This window comes from Neomonachus schauinslandi, chromosome 11 (assembly GCF_002201575.2).
Source record: "Neomonachus schauinslandi chromosome 11, ASM220157v2, whole genome shotgun sequence".
Lineage (NCBI taxonomy): Eukaryota > Metazoa > Chordata > Mammalia > Carnivora > Phocidae > Neomonachus > Neomonachus schauinslandi.
The window spans coordinates 93722958-93744007 of NC_058413.1; the positions used below are offsets into that span (position 1 = coordinate 93722958).

Here is a 21050-nt window from a genome sequence, read left to right on the forward strand (position 1 = left end):
CATCTCCCACATTCTCGAACCGGGGGGTTGCCTCCAGAACTCCGGTCCTGAAAAAACAGCTGCTGGGTGTAATCTCTGCACGATCTTTGAGGGACTTCTGTGGGAAAGCCCTACGAAATCAGAAACCTCCCGTGGGGAAAAGACGCTGTTGGGCAAGTCCAAAATACTATTATTAACTACCAAGGACAGCATTTTTGCTGGCAGGTAAGCCAGCAAGAAGAAATGGAAATTGATCTTATCTTTCATGATCAAGCCAAAGAACTTGTGTTTGGGTTTTTGTTTTGTTTTGTTTTGTTTTTTGGTCAAAGTTCAAGAACACAGCAGCCCCTTTTCTGAAGGACACAGGGATTATACACAAGAAAAACCTGCATCCCCTGAGCAGGTTCACCGTGACAGCATGCTGATCCGATGAATATGTGAATCTCCAGAATGGGTTCTTATTTAGTCATTTCAGACATGTAGACACAAGAGCAAAACAAAGCGTTCCACTCCTTGCTCTCAATTTCAATTAGCAACAACAAAGGTAACAGCCTCAGTGGAGAGTCAAGGCAGAAGCTGAGACAAATAACAGTCAACTCTTCGTTATCTGGGCTAATCAGGGAAAGAAAGACATGAATAATGTAAAAGAACAACAACCGAAACGAAACAAAACAAAACAAAAGCCTCATTTTTATTTAAGCAATGTTCCAATCTCTGTCCCCACCAAAACTCTTATGAGAGTTCCTGATGTTACCCCGCATGGCTTTCTTCCCTAAGGCTCTGGGTCAGAACGCTCCCTTTCAGAATAAGCCCTCCCCTGGCCTCTCTCTCCAGCTGGCTCAGAAATATAACAGAGCCACAGGGGACATGAGCAGCTCCTGATGGATTGCCTCACTCACCTTTGCACACTCGGTACCTAGAACAACGTCTGGTCCATTGTCCGTGTTCAACAAACGTTTGTTGTCATTGACCTTAGATGACGTCTAACAGAAGTATGCTCAAGTTCCAGCTTGGGCCCTACCTACTGACAAGTCACATTATTTCAGAGGAAGGTGGACTGGGCCAGCCCTGGTGCCTCTGGGGGGCACACATCCAGGGGGGCCCCGATTCCTACTTGAGCTCCAGAAATTGTCATTACACAGAGGACGGTGGGAGTGGTCCCCTCAGAGCCATGCACCTGCCACACTTCCGCACCCCTTCCAGTTTTATAAATCAGTAAAGAAATAAGCAATCTTGGAAGACTAAGTGTGCATGACCTATTTATTGACCAATCAAACATTTACAAAGTGCCTGCGAGCCTATACAGAATAGAAATACTGGTCAAAAGACCTTGCTAATGAGTTGAAGAATTCAGGCATATAATGAAAAGGTAACTGATGATAAGAAGCCCATATGTGATCAAGGCCCAATTAATGAGCCCGCCAATAAATGCTGAGACTCCAGGAGAGACATCACTGTGGTCGGGGAAGCCAGACTTGAAGGGGCCCGAAGCCCTAGCCCAGCAACAGAAACCCTTCCTCCACTCATGCTCGGTTATCACAGTAAGTCACCGCTGTGGTCGGAGGCTATGAACTAGATGCAGTATTATTTCCTGCTTGTCTTCTGATGAAGCTGATAGCACACAGCGACAGGTCAAAAGCAGAGTAGCCCGAGAAGCAGCAAAAAAATCTCTGAGAGCAACCTACTGAGTAAATGCCAGGTGGCTACACAGATTTAGGCCAAGCTCTGACTGATATTTGGGACACATGCACCTGTCGAGAGGAGGCCGGAATATATCCTTCCTACTTGCAAATGCTTTATTTGAACCATATGCATGGATACCTCCAAATAACCTGCAGAAATAGAAGGGGGCTACAGTGCCCATAACCCCTCCGGTCCACAAACCCCGCAGTCATTTTTAAGCATCCGAGGGGGGCACGGTGATTTTCTGACCACGGGTTTCTCTTCCCGGTCGTGTTTTGCTCCAGCTGCTGCAGCAAATGACGCTGCGTTCCCTGAGCACATATGCACCGACAGATGGTGTCAGAGGACTAGAATCATGCTAAGTACTTCAGGAGAGCCGGCTTGGAATGCAAATGCCATCTGCAGAGAAGTTAAACAGGGAACCTCAGAAACTGACTCTACGATGGGACGGCCACACGAAGAATGACATGTATGCTGCCCAGGGAGCCAAACTGTGTCCCCTGCTGGCGTTCTCCCGCCGCCAAGTCCCCACCATCCCACTGTTTACTTGTGTGTCTTACCCCTGGAGGATGCGCTCCTGACGAGGGAGGGGACAGATCCTCTTTATCTTTAGATATGCAATACGCACTCCCCAGCACAATTCATGCCTGCTAAAACGTGCCAGATGGGAATTGATAAGTTAATGGATAAATAAATAAATGGCAGGAGAGATGTGGGAAGCACAGGGCTTCGTGACTGTCCTCATCTGAGCACACACCAATGGGAAGGTGGATACAGTGTTGTGTACAAACAGGACTTGCTCCCGGCTCTTGGCTCCACAGCAGCAGCTGACCAGCGCCACACAGAGCCGAGAACAGCCAGACACCAGTGCTTAGCCTCCCTCTGGCTTGCTTGAGGCCAACCTACTCAGCACAGGTGGGAAACCAGATGCTACGATCTCTTTTTTCAAACCGCCCACCTCTCTCTTGCTGCTGGCCCTGTTTCTAAAAGGAGCAAAGGACGACAAGGCTTTCTTCTTTGCATTAAACAAGACCATTACCGAGGCCTCCCCACCTCCTATGGGAACACATCTCGTGGGTTCAGCACAAATACGGGGAGAAGGGAGGGCTGGTCTGCCCCGACCTACCGTTAACAAAATTAACTTTGGTCCTAACTCACACAAAAATCCTCAAAGAACTGGTTCTGGTAACATCAGACTTGAGCAAGCAGAGGTGACAGACTCTCGACATGTTTGCTTCTCAGGGCAATACATGTGCAAAGAGTACAGAATGTAATTTAACGTCACTAACAAATGGGGGCATCCTCGGCAAGTTTACTTCACCTTGCTGAGCCTCAGTTTTCTCATTTGTAAAACGAAGCAGTTAACCCCAAATGTCCTTTCCAGGCCCATTTGTATGAATCCCGAAAGCAAATGTGTCAACAGCGAAAGCCGACTGGTTACCAAGTAGGATGCATTCTGAAATTATTACTCAGGTATTATTATTATTTATTATTATTTACTGTTCTTCTTATCGCTCCTTCTATGTCACACACAAAGCAAAGATAGACAAGTTGAAGTCTCTAGTTAATTTTTTAGTCATCATGAATTCATATTTATATAGAGCTGTATTTTGCCAGATCAATAAAATTGTATCACTGGTTCCTTCTGATACCCCCTTGAGATAGGAAGGACAGATCATTATTCCTCTTCTATAGATAAGGAAAGTTTAAATAATTTGCTGAGGTCAACAGCAATTTGCTGTCAACAATCTCGAGCCTATAGAGAGACAATCCGCTTGTACTCACAGACTTAAATTTCTGGGAGAGCAGTGTGATGTTAAGAGAAAAAGCTTCCTCAGAGACACTTACTTCAGCTCATTGGTTTCCATGCCCTGGGCGATGGCCATGATGATGCCGCCATGATCTCCCCAAGTGTAGTAGTGAGGTCCAGGAAGTGCCTGCAGAGGAAAAGCCAGGGCTGATACCACTGCTCTGGAGTGACTGGGCAGAAACCACGCACACCACACGGGCACACACATAAGCACACGGCAGCGATGCCAACCACTTGAATAAAATTTTTCAGTTTCCAGAGCCCATTCACATCCATTCCCTCATTTGCCCCACACAACCGTGGGGACGGGTCAGCACTTCTCCTAGCCCCATTTTTCCCCCCAAATGAAGAAACGAGGGTTCGTATCAAAGTGGCTGACTGTCAACAGCAGGGGTAGGAGTCAAGCCCCAATCTCGGACTCTCACCCGCCAGGGATTACAATTTAACCACCTGGAGTTTGAGTTCTACCATGATCTATACATATAAATCCACGACAGCCCATCCTTCCTGCCGATTACAAGGGAAAACTTTGAACAAGATACAAGAAAGAGCTGCCCAAGGATGCTGAAAAGGAAACACAATCAGGCAGCTTGTGCAGGGACTTCAAACCTGAGGAGCCACCACAAGGTTGGGGTTTCCTGGTATGGCTTTGCCCCAAGGAAAGCCCCAGTCCTGGAACACCTCAGTCCCAGGTGGATGGCCACACCGTCAACAGAAACCGTTTCTGCAGCCCGGGGAGAATGTGGATGAAATGCCACAAGGGAGAGTATCAAAAAAGTCAATCCTCTAACTCTGTGTATGAACTCACACAAGCCTCACCCTAACCCCTAAACTGCACATGTGTGGAACAGACTGAAACCGGCACAGCAAAGGTTTAGCAAACGCAACAGAGAGGAACCTATGGTCTGAATCTAAGCGGATGCACTACACGCTAAAATGAAAATATCCACCTCCTCCAGTAGATTGTATTCCACGCATGTCATTCACATGTCCAGGATACAACCCCAAATTACTCAACATAGACACCTGTCAATAAAACATGTCCAATTCTCAAGGGAAAAGGCAACCAACAGGTGCCAACCACAAGATGGTTCAAATGCTGGAATTACCAAAGACTTGAAAATAATGATCATAACTGTGTCTCATGCGGTTAAGGAAAACACACTTGAAATGAACAAAAGACAAGAATTCTTCCCAGAGAAGTGGAAGCTATTTTTTAAGAAAAGAATTTTAGAACAGAAAAATATAACATGTGAAGAAAGAAATTCACGAATGAGCCCAACAACAAAATGGAAATGACAGAGGAACTGGTGAAGCTGGTGATAAATATGGAACAGAAGAAATTATCCATTCTAAAGAACACACAAAAAAGAATGAAAAGGAAAAAAAAGCCCCAAAGACTGGGAGGATAATACTAAAAGGTCTAGTGTGTGTGACTGGAGTCCAAGAAGAATAGGAAAAAGGGACCAGAGCAGAAAAAAAAATTTTTCTTAAAGAAATAACGGCTGAATATTTCTCAAATTTGGTGAAAGACATACATTTATAGACTCAAGATCAACCTACCCAAACAGGATAAACGCAAAGAAAACCACACCTAGATACATCACAGCAAAACTGCTGAAAAGCAAAGATAAGGGAAAAGATCTTGAAGCCTTTCGACAAAATGACGGATTGCGTGCAGGGCAGTGATGACTGAAATGACTGTAGATTCCTCATCACGAACCAGAGAGGCAAGATGACTGTAGCACATCTTTAAAGTACTGAGAGAAAATCACCATCAAACCAGAATTCTATTTCCAACAAACATATCTTCCAGGAATGAAGGTGAAACAAAGAGATTCTCAAATGAAGGAAAACCAAGAAAATGTGTAACAGTAGATCTGCTCGACAAAAAATGCTAAAGGAATTTCTTCAGGCTGTACAGAAACTTACCAGGGGGATACAAGGATTCTCAGGAATGAAGGGAGGGCAAAAGAAATACCTGGGTAAATATAAAAGATTGCTTCTTTCCCCTTAAATTCTTTAAAACTGATAGAATGATGGAATGCAAAACGAAAGCAAAAACATTGTCTTGTAGGTTTTTTAATGTACTTCAATGAGATACATAGGACAACAATAACAGAAAGGTCAGGGAAAGTGAAAAGGGACTTACATGGTTGCAAGGTTTCTAAATTTTATGTGAAGTGTAACATTATATTAAGAGCAATATTAATTTAAAAAAGACTATGAAGGGGCGCCTGGGTGGCTCAGTCGTTAAGCGTCTGCCTTCAGCTCAGGTCATGATCCCAGGGTCCTGGGATCAAGCCCCGCATCGGGCTCCCTGCTCGGCGGGAAGCTTGCTTCTCCCTCTCCCACTCCCCCTGCTTGTGTTCCCTCTCTCGCTGTGTCTCTCTGTCAAATAAATAAATAAAATCTTTTAATAAATAAATAAATAAATAAATAAATAAATAAATAAATAAATAAGACTATGAAAGATTAAATACGCATATTGTAATTCTTAGAGCAACGACTGAAGGCAATACAATCAAAAAGACAATACCTAAAAGTAGAATACCAAAACCATCTAAATAACATAGAAAAGGGGCGCCTGGGTGGCTCAGTTGGTTAAGCGACTGCCTTCGGCTCAGGTCATGATCCTGGAGTCCCGGGATCGAGTCCCGCATTGGGCTCCCTGCTCGGCAGGGAGCCTGCTTCTCCCTCTGACCCTCCCCCTTCTCGTGTGCTCTCTGTCTCTCTCATTCTCTCTGTCTCAAATAAATAAATAAAATCTTAAAAAAATAATAATAATATAGAAAAGTCAGTAAAGGAAGAACAGAGGAATAAAAAATAAAGATCATACAAACATACATAAAATCTTGGACCTAAATCCAACCGTATCAATAATTAGTCAAATGCTAATGGTCTAAGCATTTCAGTTAAAAAGCGAAGCCTGGCAGAATGAATAAAAAAGTAAGACCCTCCTATACACTGCCCATAGGAAACACTTCAAATATAGATACCAGTGGATAGACAGTAAAGAGATGGTAAAAGATATACTACTGAAACAGTAAACATAAAAAGGTTGGAACAACTATTTCAATACTAGATAAAACAGACTTCAAAACAAAGGTTATCACCATAGATGAACAGGGATATTTCATAACAATAAAAGAGGTACACAAGATGTCCATCGACAGATGAATGGATAAAGAAGATGTGGTATATATATACAATGGAATATTATGCAGCCATCAAAAGGAATGAGATCTTGCCATTTGCAACGACGTGGATGGAACTGGAGGGTATTATGTTGAGCGAAATAAGTCAAAAAGAGAAAGACATGTATCATATGATCTCACTGATATGAGGAATTCTTAATTGCAGGAAACAAACTGAGGGTTGCTGGAGTGGGGTGTGGGGTGGGAGGGATGGGATGACTGGGTGATAGACACTGGGGAGGGTATGTGCTCTGGTAAGTGCTGTGAATTGTGCAAGACTGTTGAATCTCAGATCTGTACCTCTGAAACAAATAATGCAATATATGTTAAGAAAAAAAAAAGAAGAAGGTAGCGGGAGGGGAAGAATGAAGCGGGGGAAATCGGAGGGGTAGACGAACCATGAGAGACGATGGACTCTGAAAAACAAACAGGGTTCTAGAGGGGAGGGGGGTGGGAGGATGGGTTAGCCTGGTGGTGGGTATTGAGGAGGGCACATTCTGCATGGAGCACTGGGTGTTATGCACAAACAATGAATCATGGAACACTTCATCTAAAACTAATGATGTAATGTATGGGGATTAACATAAGAATAAAAAAATAAAAAAAAAAATTGTTCCAGAAAAAAAAATAAATAAAAGAGGCACAAACAGAAAAGATAATTATAAAATGTGCATGTACTGAATCACAGAGCCTCAAAATACATATACGTGGCAATTCCACGTAGTTGGAGATTTTACCACCGTTCTCTTAGCAATTACTAGCACTAGTCAAAAAAAAAAAAAAAAAAGGTCACTAAAAACAAAAAGGATCTGAACAGCAGGGTATCAACCACCTTCATACAAATAACACCTTCATATAACTAACACTAACACCTGACAACAGAACACACATTCCTTCCTAATGCATATGATGTATTAAGCAAGAGAGGCCAAAACTGGATCCCAAAGCAAGTCCCAATAAATTTAAAGGGATCAAAATCATACAAAGTGTATTCTCTGACTACAGGGCAAGTAAATTAGAAATCAAACATAGTAAGATATCTAGGAAATTTCAAATATTTGAAAATGAAACAACCCTTTTCTAAATAACTTATCAAGGACAAAAAGCAAAAGGGACATTTTGAAGTAACAAAAATGTTCTGGAATTAGAGAGTGGTAACAGTTGCACATCATATCACTTGTGAATATAGCAAAAAGCCACCGAACTCTACACTTTAAAGTGGTGAATTTTATGGTATGTGAATTACATCTCAACTTTAAAGAGGGACATTAAGAAATATTCTGAACTGTATGACAACCAAAGTACATTTCTAAATTTGTGACAATAGTCAAAGCAGTATTTAGAGGAAAACTTAACAGCTTTAAATGCTTATATTAGGAAAAAAACATCTAAAATCAATGACCTAAAGTTATACCTAAAAAAAAGCTACAAAAAGAAAAGCAAATTAAATCCAAAGTAAATAAGGGAAAAGATAATACTAAAGAGCAGAAATCAACAAAACAGAACACAAACCAAAGAAACAAAGCTAAAAGCACATTCTTTGAAAAGATCAATAATATTGACAAACCACTAACTAAACTATTAAGCAAAACAGGAAAATCCCCACAAATCCTCAATATCAGGAATGAAAACAGGTGATCACCACAGACCCTAGAGACCTTAAAAAAAAAAGAAGAAAATACCTTGAGTCATTTAAAGCCAACAAATTCAATAACACAGATGAAACTCACCAAAACTGACATAAGTAGTAGAAAATCTAAACAGTTCTCTATCTGCCAGAGAAACTGAATTTCTAACCAAAACCTTCCCAAAAAGAAGACTCCAGTTTCACTGGTGAGTTATTCAAGAAAAAAAAAAAAAAAAAAACACCATTTTCAAAAAAAAGGAATCACTGTTCAACTTGTTCAAGGATACCAGCCCAACACTAACAACAAATTTGAGAAGGACAGTTAAAAAAAAAAAAAAATACAGACCAATATCGAATAATGTAAAAATCTTTAACAAACTATTAGGCACTCAAACTTAACCTTGTATAGAAAGGATAATATATCATAATTAAATAGGATTTGTCCCAGTAATTCAAGGTTCATATAACCGTCAAGAATCAATGTAACAGGGCACCTGGGTGGCTCAGTTGGTTGGGCGACTGCCTTCGGCTCAGGTCATGATCCTGGAGTCCCGGGATCGAGTCCCGCATCGGGCTCCCTGCTCAGCAGGGGGTCTGCTCCTCCCTCTGACCCTCTTCCCTCTCATGCTCTCTGTCTCTCATTCTCTTCTCTCAAATAAATAAATAAAATCTTTAAAAAAAAAAAAAAGAATCAATGTAACATACCGTATCACCTATGTGATAGTATGTTCTGAGAAGAAGTATGTATTTTGGTCTTTGTTCCAGCTCCTGGTCAGAGCTCCTAAAAACCCTTGCAATCTCCTGACTGTTGGGGGTGATGTAGGTCTTACACAGAAGCTCCTATACCACTGAGAACTTCCAGGATGATAGGAGAGTCTTTTGTTGGAATGAGGCAACTCTTGGTGGACTCCTGGACAGTACAGGGACTGGTCACCAGAAAGACAAAACATGATTAGAAGCTTGAAACTTCCAGTCCTGCCTCATCCCCTAGGGAAAGGACAGGGGCTGGAAAGGGAGTCAGTAATCAATCAAACCCTTTGTGATGAAGCCTCCATGAAAAGAAAAAAGAAAAAAATCCCTAAACTGCAAGATTCGAAGAGCTCCCAAGTAGATGAACATATCCACATGCTGGGAGGTTGGCACATCACAACGCCATGGGGACAGAAGCTCCCGTGCTCAGGATCCTTCCAGACCTTGCCCTATGTACTTCCTCATCCAGCCGCAGTCTTTGTACTGTCCTTTACAATCAACTGGTAGATATAAGTAAATATTTCCCTGAGTTCTGTCAGCCATTCTAGCAAATTACTGAACCCAAGAAGGAGGGTCATGGGAGCCCCCTATTTATAAGCTGGTCGGTCAGAAGTATGGGTGACAACCTGGGACTTGCGATGAGCGTGTGAAGTGGGGTCGGGTGGGGCCGTCTTGTGAGACTGAGCCCCTAACCTGTGGGGTCTGTGCTAACTCCAGCTAGCTAGTGTCATGACTGAAATACAGGACATCCGGTCGGTGTCCAGAGAACTGGAGAATTGCTCACTGTGAGGGGAACCTCCCCCAGCATTTGGTATCAAAAGTATTCTGAGAGTAAAGGAAAAGAGGGTTTTTTAAAAAATAATACACCATATTACATAGTGCTATATTATTACATATTAGGGAAGGGATGAAAAGGAAGAGAGGGAAAGAAATAAAAGACATAAAGATCAGAAAGGAAGAAATAAAATGGGTCCCTATTTGCAAATGATATGATCTCCTACATAGAATCTACAAAACTAACACTAATAGACGCTTAACCATCTGAGCCACCCAGGCGCCCCAAGCAGATTCTAAAATGTTGTGGAAATACAAAGGATCTAGAATAGTCAAAGAAATTTTGGGGTGTCTGGGTGGCTCAGTCGTTGGGCGCCTGCCTTCAGCTCGGGTCACGATCCCGGGGTCCTGGGATTGAGCCCCGCTTCAAGTTCCCTGTTCAGCAGAGAGCCTGCTTCTCCCTCTCCCTCTGCCTGCCACTCCCCCTGCTTGTGCTCTCTCTCTGTCAAATAAATAAAAAAAGATCTTAAAAAAAGAAATTTTTAAGAAGAACAAAGTTGAGGGGTGCCTGTGTGACTCATCAGTTAAGCAAACGACTCTTGGTTTCAGCTCAGGTCGTGATCTCAGGGTCATGAGACTGAGCCCCGAGTTGGGTTCCGGGCTTAGCTCAGAGTCTCCTTGACTCTCTCTCCCTCTCCTTCTGCCCCTCCCCCTGCTCGCTCACCCTCTCTCTCCAAAATAAATTTTAAAATCTTTTAAAAAAAAAAAAAGAAGAAGAGGAAGAAGAACAAAGTTAGAAGACTTACCTACTTGATCCCAACACTTACGTTAAGTCTCCCATAATCGAGACAGCTTGGTATAGGTGAAAAGACAGACATATAGACAAATGGAGCAGAATAGAAAGTCCCGAAACACACCCATGCATATGGCCAACTGATTTTCAAACAGGCACACAGTCAATTCAAGGGGGGAAAGAAGTCTTTTTCTGTAAGTGGGGCTGGATCATTGCATCTCCATATGGAAAAATGAGTATCAACCCTTCCATCACACCAGATATAAAAATTACCTCAGAATGGATCATAAACCTAAACCACAGCCTTCCCCTATGAAACTTAGGGGTAAATCTTTGCAAACTTGGGAGGGACAAACATTTCTTAGAACAACAAAGAGCATAAAACATAGAAGAAAAATCCTGATAAATCGGACTTCCACAAAATTTAAAACATTTGCTCTTTGAAAGACACCATTAAGAAAATTTTAAAAAAGCAAGCCACAGACCAGGGAAAACACTCATGACACAGATATCAAACAAAAGACTTAACTTCAGAACACATTTTTTCAAAAAACCCCTTACAGCTCAATAAGAAGGCAAACAACTCAATTTTTTAAAATAAGTACAAGATGTAAACAGACGCTTCACAAAATGATTTTTAAATGGCCAATGGGCACATGAAAAGAAGCTCAACATCATTAGTCACCAAGGAAATGCCAATTAAAACCATAATGAGATATCACTGTGTACTCACTAAAATGTCTAAAATTAAAAGGACTGACCATACCAAGTGTTGGTGTGGGCCTGAAGCTATTAGAACTCTCAGACACTGCTGGTGGAAATGTAAAATGGTACAATCCATTTTGGAAAACAATTTGGTCGTTCCCTAAGAAAAGTTAAACACAGACCCACCAAGCTGCCCAGTCATTCCGTTCTGAGGTATCGACCCAAAAGAAATAAAAATATATGTCTATCTTAAAAAATAAGCACGTAATTAAATGTTTATAATAGCTAAAAAACTATAATGTCCACCAACAGATGAATGGATAAACAAATTGTGGAATATCCCTACAATGGGATACTAATGAACAATAAAATGGGAAAGAACCACTGATACATAAAACAACACAAATGAACTTCAAAATCATCATGACGAGTGACAGAATCCAGGCCAAAGGACTGCGTATTATGAGTCCACAATATAAAATTCTAGAAAATGCTAACGAGGGCGCCTGGGTGGCTCAGTTGGTTAAGCGACTGCCTTCGGCTCAGGTCATGATCCTGGAGTCCCGGGATCGAGTCCCGCATCGGGCTCCCTGCTCGGCAGGGAGTCTGCTTCTCCCTCTGGCCTTCCTCCCTCTCATGCTCTCTGTCTCTCATTCTCTCTCTCTCAAATAATAAATAAATAAAATCTTTAAAAAAAAAAAACTATTTTAATTAAAAAAAAAAAAAGAAAATGCTAACGAATCATCTGGCAGGCATGAGGTAAAGGGAAGGATGGATTACAAGGGGGAACGCAGACGCTTTGGGGAGTGATGGAAGTGCCTGTTGTCTTCGTTGTGGTATTGGTGACGGTGTAGTGATGGTGACGGATTCGGATCAAACTGTACACTTTAAATATGCAGGTGCCTCCATAAAGTTGTTAAGGAAGAAAAGTGCAGAAAAGGAACTCAGGATCGGAGAATATGCACAACCCATTAGTAGTGGAAGGGGAACAAGAATTCTAGCCACCGATTTTCTAGACAACCTCTGTCCACCGCATCCCACCTCACCCCTCCCCTGCCACCACCTATGCCCCTCACGCCCCCAGGCTGTCCCTCTCACGCGGACACTGCTGCCCAAGGGGACTCAGATGCCCCCTCACACAGACACGGTCTCAACCTTCTCCTCCCCTACTTCACTTTCTGCTCTTTCCAAAAATAAGGTTCCTTGTGCGATGGCTGCTTCTTGGCAGGCGTGAAGGAGGCCTGGAAGGAGGCACGGACAGCTGCCCCAGCATCAGCCAGATGATACCACTTCACTGGAGGAGGAACAAGACCCTGCTTTCTCCCCAGAAGGAAATCACTCACAGATGTTCAAATCCCAGATTACACCAACATCAGAAGGTCCAAACAAACCACAAGCCTATCTGCTGAGGAGAGAACACCCTATTTCAAAAGGGATGTCCGGCTCCAATGAAGAGGAAAGCAGACGCTTAATCCTTCCCATTGGACAGAGCAAGGATGCCCCCAAAACCCCAAACTGTTCACCCTTTTTGACTACTAGGCCTTAACAACCTCTTACATCCGAATATGTAATATGGTCTCCACCTTACTGGCCAGTTCTTAACGTAGGCACATGCACAATGTGTGGATCCCAGGTCCCTCAGCCTGCGGGATGGGAGGCCCTAACTCACAGGAGATAAGATATGCGATAGGTCTCTGTCAACTGCACAGAGCCAAACAAATGTTGGGTATTATTAATGCTTTACATAGTACGTATTTAAATATGAACGTGTATACATTGCATTCCCAATAGGAAGCACCATGAGGGGACCCCTGGGTGGCTCAGTCGGTTAAGCGGCTGCTTTTGGCTCAGGTCATGATCGCAGGGTCCTGGGATCGAGCCCCACATTAGGCTCCTTGCTCAGGGGGGAGCCTGCTTCTCTCTCTGCCTGCAGCTGCTCCTGCTTGTGCACTCATGGTCTCTCTCTCTCTCTCAACAATAAATTTAAAAATGCTTAAAAAAAAAAAAAAAAGCACCATGAGGCTGGCTGGCCCTTCTGAGAACCACATCCCTCCCACCATCACGCTCCACCTGCAGAAGGTGCTCAATTAAATTCTTATCCCATGGGCGCCTGGGTGGCTCAGTTGGTTGGGCGACTGCCTTTGGCTCAGGTCATGATCCTGGAGTCCCGGGATCGAGTCCCACATTGGGCTCCCTGCTCAGCAGGGAGTCTGCTTCTCCCTCTGACCCTCCCCTCTCTCATGTGCTCTCTCTCAGTCTCTCTCTCTCAAATAAATAAATAAAATCTTTAAAAAAAAAAAAATTCTTATCCCGTGATCTGTTGAGTTCTCATGGTGGCTCCCCACATATGCAGCAGAGCACCCCTAAAAGCAACCCTCCACAGAATAAGACCAACTGTACTTCCCTTGGCCTTCATAAGTCATGGGAGGCTGATGAAAGTTTTTTTTTTTTTTTTTTTTTTACAAGTTTGGCAATTCTCTAATGCCCAAGGCCAAATTAGCGTTCGGGGACCACAGAACTAGCTCTACTCTCAGAACTGGTATCAGCAGTGCCTAAGGACCCAAAGCAGCTCTGCAGACTTAAGGCAAAAACAGTCTCCTTCCACAGCGCAGGGTGAAATGGAAGGGCCTGCCCGGCACAGCCCACCGAGGAGAGGCCTGACTTCTATCTCATTACGATACAACAAGAAATGGCCAGTTTCACACCAGATACCAGTACGACCACACGGTCATTTGCTGATAGATTCTGCAAATATTTACGCAGTGCCCACTCCATACCAAGCACTGCTAGGTTCTAGGGGTAAAGAAGTTAAGCAAAGAGACATTGCTTTGTCCTCTTGGAGCATTTAGTTAAATTCACAGACATGAGGGGAAGAGAAGGTCTGTTTTTGATTCAAAAGAATATTTTTGGCAACATCACGAGCCCACCTTACAAGGTGCGAACACAAAATCAGTGCAGCTGATGCTCACGTGTGGCTCTGGGTACCTTTCTTTAATTTTATAGTCATACTTGGCGCCACCAGCCTCACCACGGGCCACACGTGTTCCTGAAAGGTGGAGGCATGACCATGTTCTCCGACAAACCAGAACCCAGGTTGGAGGCTGGGGGGTGGGGGATGGGGGCTGGGGAGGCGGGGGGGGGGGGTGGGGGCGGGAAGCTGACCTCTCGCCACCGGGCTCCAGCACTGCTAGAAATGTACACGTTCGTCTTGCTAGCCAAGTTCTTTCCCACCGAACCTAAAATGCAAGGGGAGTCATTACTTTTCATTTCAAGAAGAGGTCAAAGAAGATGTCAGATACCTTGCCCAACCAGAAAGTCTGAGGCATATTTAGCAACTAAAGATGTCTCAAAACCACAAAGAGCCATTGCTACAGCACAGCTTAACCCCCGGTGCGGGGACAAGCACGGCGGACTTACCAGTGGCGATGATGAGACCGGGAGCGGACTCCTTGGACAGGATGGGCATCCTCCGGAGCTGGAGGTTGAGCAGCTGACTGAGCCGCTGGGCCAGGTGGAGGGAACAGCCCTGGGCGAGCTGCGGGACACAAGTTCCAGGCACGGTCAGCACGTGATAGGACACGACCAGCTGCCTCAAAACGCGGAGGCCTGTATGCAGACAGGACAGCTACACACAGAAGGAAATCTGGCCCAAAGGAACCCAGACTCACGGCCCAGCTGTGTCCCACGGCCCCCCAGGCGGACATGATTATCTGAACCACATAAATGCCTCTTGTTGAAGAAAACAGAACAATACGAGCAAAACAGTCCTCCTGAGACTCTCAGAGAACAGCTATTAGAAATCAGTGTCCACTCTGGGCGCCTGGGTGGCTCAGTTGGTTAAGCGACTGCCTTCGGCTCAGGTCATGATCCTGGAGTCCCAGGATCGAGTCCCGCATCGGGCTCCCTGCTCGGCAGGGAGTCTGCTTCTCCCTCTGACCCTCCCCCCTCTCATGCTCTCTCTATCTCATTCTCTCTCAAATAAATAAATAAAATCTTTAAAAAAAAAAAAAAGAAATCAGTGTCCACTCAAGGAGGTCGAAAGCTGTCCCTCCCTCTGTTTTACCCAGAGATACTCTCACGTGACTCGGCACTAAAGAGAATTAATGATTTCGTGGGACTTAAAAAATAAGGCCGTAGAGATAGATTTCAAATACAGTATAAGCAATTTCATCAGAGGAAAAACCAAGAATCAGAAGTCATAAAGTCTCACGGATAAGCTCCCAGATGTACCACATAGGAGACAGAAACACCAAAGGATCCACATTAAAACAGATTTTAAGTGGTCAGCGTTTGTACAAAGCACCAGCTCTGCTGTGTCCACTGCAAAACAAGTCATTCAAACTGGCCTCTGCCACTTACGTTCGGATTGTAATAGTTGTGCAAACAACGCTGTTTGCTGTGTGGTCATGCCAGATTCTCTTGGTCAGAATGTGATTGTCAAATGTTATTCAGTCTCGTCTGGTGTTCTAGACAGGGTAACTCTGTGTGCTTATGGGAACACGTAAAAACAGACATGGTTTTGCTACATACACTTACTTTTATAACAAAAGGATCTCTCTAGCAAATGTCCATTTTGCTAGCATCACAGTTTAGCAAATGAAAACTGGAGCAAATTAGGTTGGGTCTCAAAGAAATATGTGACAACTGACCTGTTCTTTCACCACCTAAAATCACAGGTAAAAACTAAAAGCTCACCAACGGTTGTATAGTTCATAAATAAACAGGTCAGTCAGGAGAATAAGCAGAGTTTTAACAATACCATTAATTCTATTTAACTAGGGCTCAGACCCCCAACAGCATGCTCAAAAGCAGGCCACCCCCATCCACACAGGCTCGTGCGGAGCTCCCAAAATCTAGAAGCCACTCCGGAATAAAGAAGCACCTATGTATCTGTCTCTGTCTACTTATATCTTGCCTCTTTCCAAAGTTAGACTTGATGTACTAAGTCCACACCTGTTGCCAAATAGGGAAGAGTAATCAAGAAGTCCGTGGAGAGCAAGAGTCTCCAAAAAAAATTTTCCCAGGGGTCACAGCTACAGGAGAGTCAACATACTTAATCATGGACAAACAAAATTTAAAATTCCAAAAAATCAGGTAATTGTCTAACTAAATGTTACAGTTCTCCCCAAAATTACTACTACTTGACTTTTTTTCTGAGTTCCTTCTGCCTACCTACCTTACATACCCCAGATCCCTTAGGTGAGGCAAAAAGGAAGGAACTCAGTCCAAAGAATGTTCATCCGAGGGATAAGAACAGAGCTGCTGAGGTGAGTGGGAACACTTCCTGAGGCCAAATAATACATTTTAGTATTCTCAGCTTTTCAGATGGAGCCACAGATTGGGAAAATTGTAGAATCCTGAATTATATTCAGGAAGGCATTTTTTTTTAAAAAGTTCCACAGAACTAAAAAGCTTACATCAGAGTTTCCCAAACTTTCTTGCTTTGCAGCACAATTGGTGTCCCCATAAATTTTTTATAGCAGCTTCACACCAGAATACCAACATTTATTGTTTTACATAGTTGAGACCACACAACTTAATAAGTAGACATGTCCTAATAACTTAGTGGCAGTTCAAAATAATAGTATGCGTGCATATGTGGATATACACACATACTCACAGAGAAAGAGAAGGAGAGAAAACAAAATCTTTATTTCACCCTTAAATATTACCACAGTTACTTAATACGGGATGTGTGCACCTATTGAGTACTACGCACCTTCTCTAAGTTTAGAATCATATTCGATCCCACCACTGTCATCTCCCGTTCCACCCTGATTTTCTCACTTGCTTTTTATCACATCAACTGCGAGGAAATCCAGCTTTACAAAGACAGGACGTCTTCCAAAGAAATTCAGCATGAACTCATGTTGAAACTCGGAACTAAACTCAAGATGGTACTTCCCATGATGACCAACAAATACCAAGTATCTCGTGTTTCCCTCAAAAATTTAAAGCATTCCAGAGTGCCCTTGGGAGTTCACTATGGCACCCTAGGTGCCCTGGTGTTGAGTTTGGGAACCGTAAGGGTAGCACGACAGGTAAAGATTTGTATGAAAAACGCAAACAAGATGAAAGCATCTCTACCTCACAGTTGATTTTTTCTCCATATCCTGTGAAGGCTGGAGCCTGAAGGAACTCCCAGGTACCCCCTTTGTCAAAGGTGATGACTGATCTCATGTTCTCCTCATTCATAGAACCATTAATCAGAGTAGCAATGTAGACTCCTTGCAACCCTTCCACACGGTGGAAGTCAGCAAACGGCTCATTTGCAAAATACCTACAGTAAGAGAAAATAAACAGCTGTGAACCTGAGGTGATATACCCTTGGTATGTTTTTATGGTAAATAACATAAAATTTAACTGTTGGAAAGTACAGAATTCAGTGGCGTTAAGCACATTCCCAATGTTGTGTTGTACCCGCATTACTATCTCATTCCAGAATGTTTTCCTCATCTCAAAAAGAAACCCCGTACCCACCGGCAGTCATTCACCCTTTCGTCTGCCCACCCCGGGCCCTGGCAACCACCACTGAGTTTTCTGTCACTACGGATTTGCCTATTCTGGGTATTTCACATACACGGAAACATGCCTTTTTTACGGTTCCTTTCCCACAGCATAATATTTTCAAGGTTTACCCATATTGTAACACAAATCAGTACTCCTTTCCTTTTTATAGATGAATAGCTTCCTCTCCTTCCTTTTCTTTTTTTTTTTTTAAACGTGATTGTGTTTTAACTTTGAAGGCCAAGATGCTTATCGGATCAATAACTCCACGCAGGGAGTTCAGAATGCTGACTACAACACACAGAGCTGATGAGAGAGTCACATCTATCTCTTCCCTGACGAATTCACCCCAAATCCTCCAGTGAGCCTCAACAAACAGGGAACAGTAAGCCAGACTTGCCAGACACCAGTCAAAGCGCTGGGGCTTACCAGCCGCAGGAATACAGCGTGAAGGGTTCCCCAGCCACTGTCCACACGCTTACGACTCATTATCCAATGCCCGGATCAGACCGAAGCCCACAGGGTTCCTCTCAGAAAGCAGAGCAGAATCCCCACCCAAGGGAGCAGGATAGAGAGCGAGGGTGGGTCTAGAAGCTTGAGGTTATACTTGTTAACAGTGAAACAGAGATTAAGCCCCTCCCAGGGCCTCTAACTACTATGCTGGGATACTGATTTCACTGGGAAGCAGTTTTGCCCTGAAATGGTCCACACATTACAAATGGAACAGATCTCTGAGAAGTGCTAACTGGAGTTCACATGTGGCTTTTAAAACTGGATGTAAGTCCTTTATTTAGAAGGGTTCTGAGCCACTGGGCTTTGTAAAAAAAAAAAAAAAAAAAAAAAAAAAATTTTAATTAAAAAAAAAAATCATAGAACTGCTTTTTTCCATTATCCACTGTACAAATCTTGACCTGGAGGCGTGCTCTGCCTCTCAGACAGAAAGAAGCACACTATAATCTCTGAGGCAGAAAAGGAAAAAAAAAAAATTTTTTTTTTCCAGAGATAGAGAGAGAGAGAGAGCATGAGCAGGGAGAGAGGCAGAGGGAGAAGCAGGCTCCCCACTGAGCCAGGAGCCCGATGTGGGGCTCGATCCCAGGATCCCGGGATCATGACCTGAGCCGAAGGCAGACGCTTAACCATCTGAGCCACCCAGGCGCCCCAGGAAAATTTTTTAAAAGCACTGACAAAGCTACTTCAGACTGAGAGACTGAGCAAAACCCTAAATAAGATACTGGTGTTGAGACCACATATTCTGACGTGTGGTTTCCTTAGGTCTACCGGAGTTATTTTTCAGTTGCTTCCTTAGAAATCGGGTGAAGGTCTATCATCCTCCTGCTCTCTGTTCATCTCAGCAATCCCACGTTGGATTCCATCATCACGAAGCCGCCACCGTCAGGTTTGCTGGCTTCCTTCAAACACGCGGGAGGTCTGGCCTTCTCTCAGCTAGATGAACTCTGCTTCTTCCCTCCAGTCACTCTCCTGGATTTTTGCCTTTCGGTTCCAAGCAGAAACCTGTCCTCTGTGCCTCACACGCTCCCCAGACGGTCCTGTCAGCTCCTCTGTGGTCCTGCGACAATCCACCTCACCCTAACTGCCCTCTCTTCATCCATTTTTCTTACATTTCCTCTCACCGGCCCTCACGAAAAGCACTTGTCCCCTGCTCCCCAGCCAGCGCCCCAGGGCCCCTGAGCCCCCCTCCTGCAGAACCCAAGCCCGCCTTGCACCGCACAACCCAGCAGCAGGTCTTCCTCAGATGCGTCGCCACCGGGCCTGACATTTCCTCTCCACACCTGGTCCTCCATGCAGACACCGCTTTCCATGAGATTTCTATTCGGCACATCTCACCAATGCCAGGAGCACCCCCGTTAAGAATTCCTTCTCTGGTCCTCTAAGCAAATTAGGACGGGTTCCTTGGCACCACACTTGCCTATTGAGTTCAAAGAACAACTCATTTCAAATACCACAGAAGGGCTGTGTTTTGTTTTGTTTTTTCAAATCAGCCTGCCCACGTAATCTGCTAATTCACCCTTAACCCGTTTCATCTCGCTGAGATGCAGAAGCAGGTGACAAAAGTTCATGCAAACGAGCCCCTGTGAAGATCTTCAGTCCCTGAGATAAAGCCTGAAGAAAACAGCAAGAAGGTTGAGCCTACGCGGGTCTGTGAACGTAGACATAAACCTCTTTCCAGTTTCCTGACTGGACTCTACGCCCAGGCAGGGCAGGGGCGTCCTCTGTGACCACAGAAAGGGCCGTGGGCATCTATGAGAGGGCCACATGGTCACCTAACTGAGCTTACTGCTTCCTGGGGAGCTTCTGGCTCGAGCTCTGCCCAGTCACGAGATACCCATCCCGAATACCCGACAAACGCGGAGGATCTGGAAACCTCTGGCAAGCTCTGATTTATCCACTCCATATAGCCAGAGGCTCTCAGACATGAAAAAAAAAAAAAAAAATCAGAGTCTGTGAAAGGCTTGAGGAATAATGGCTCATAATTTTGATTAAAAAAGTAAGGAGAATATTATTCACCCATAAAAAGGAATGAAGCACCAACACACGCTCCATGTGGACCAACCCTGAACATATGAAAGGTGCAAGAGGCCAAACCCAAAGGTCAAATATTATGCTGTGATTCTGTTTACACAGAATATCCCGAAGGGGGGTGCGGGGGGAGGGGAGACAAGGGCCAGAAACTGCCTAGTGGTAAGGGGTTTTCTTTCGGGGAGTGAAAATGTTTTTGAATTAGATTAAAGCTGGTGGTTGCACAACACTGTGAATGCCCTAAATGCCACCGAGTTGTTCATTTTAAAATGGTTAAGCTAATGTTCTGTGAATTTCCCCTCAATAAATTACTTTAAAAACAAATAAAAAACAAAAAAGGACACAGGAGCCAGCCCAAAGAGGCTGCCACTGACCAAACCAGAAAAACCTGAGGCTGAATCACGGTAAGGATGGTTTACAACACATTAACATGCACTGAATAATAAATAACTCGTGAATCTATACTGGGAGGGGAAAAAAAAAGTAAGGCACAAAATAGGACATACCTCCGAAAGAGCCAAAACAGGGTGTGGAAAAGCACTATCAGAGATAGACCAGGTAGAAAGTTCTCCCCTCGGGTCCTATTGAGTCCAAACCCAAGGCCCCGCTCTTTCCCTTGACACCTGCTCCTCATCCAGCCCTCCCCGACTCCCTGACTCAGCCCACGGGGGTGCTCCTGGCATTGGC

At 44.0% G+C, this 21050-nt stretch overlaps 1 protein-coding gene across 1 annotated transcript in view; it reads right to left on the reverse strand.

Annotated features, from left to right (window-relative positions):
* Nucleotides 1–21050, reverse strand: part of SORL1 (sortilin related receptor 1) — a 148640-nt gene that overhangs the window by 78233 nt on the left and 49357 nt on the right. The window contains exons 9-12 of the mRNA XM_021696254.1: nt 17406–17598; nt 14736–14853; nt 14481–14554; nt 3511–3599 (exon numbers count right to left, since the gene is read on the reverse strand). Of these exons, the coding sequence (XP_021551929.1) occupies nt 3511–3599; nt 14481–14554; nt 14736–14853; nt 17406–17598 (474 nt within the window). The remainder of the gene's footprint in view (nt 1–3510; nt 3600–14480; nt 14555–14735; nt 14854–17405; nt 17599–21050) is intronic.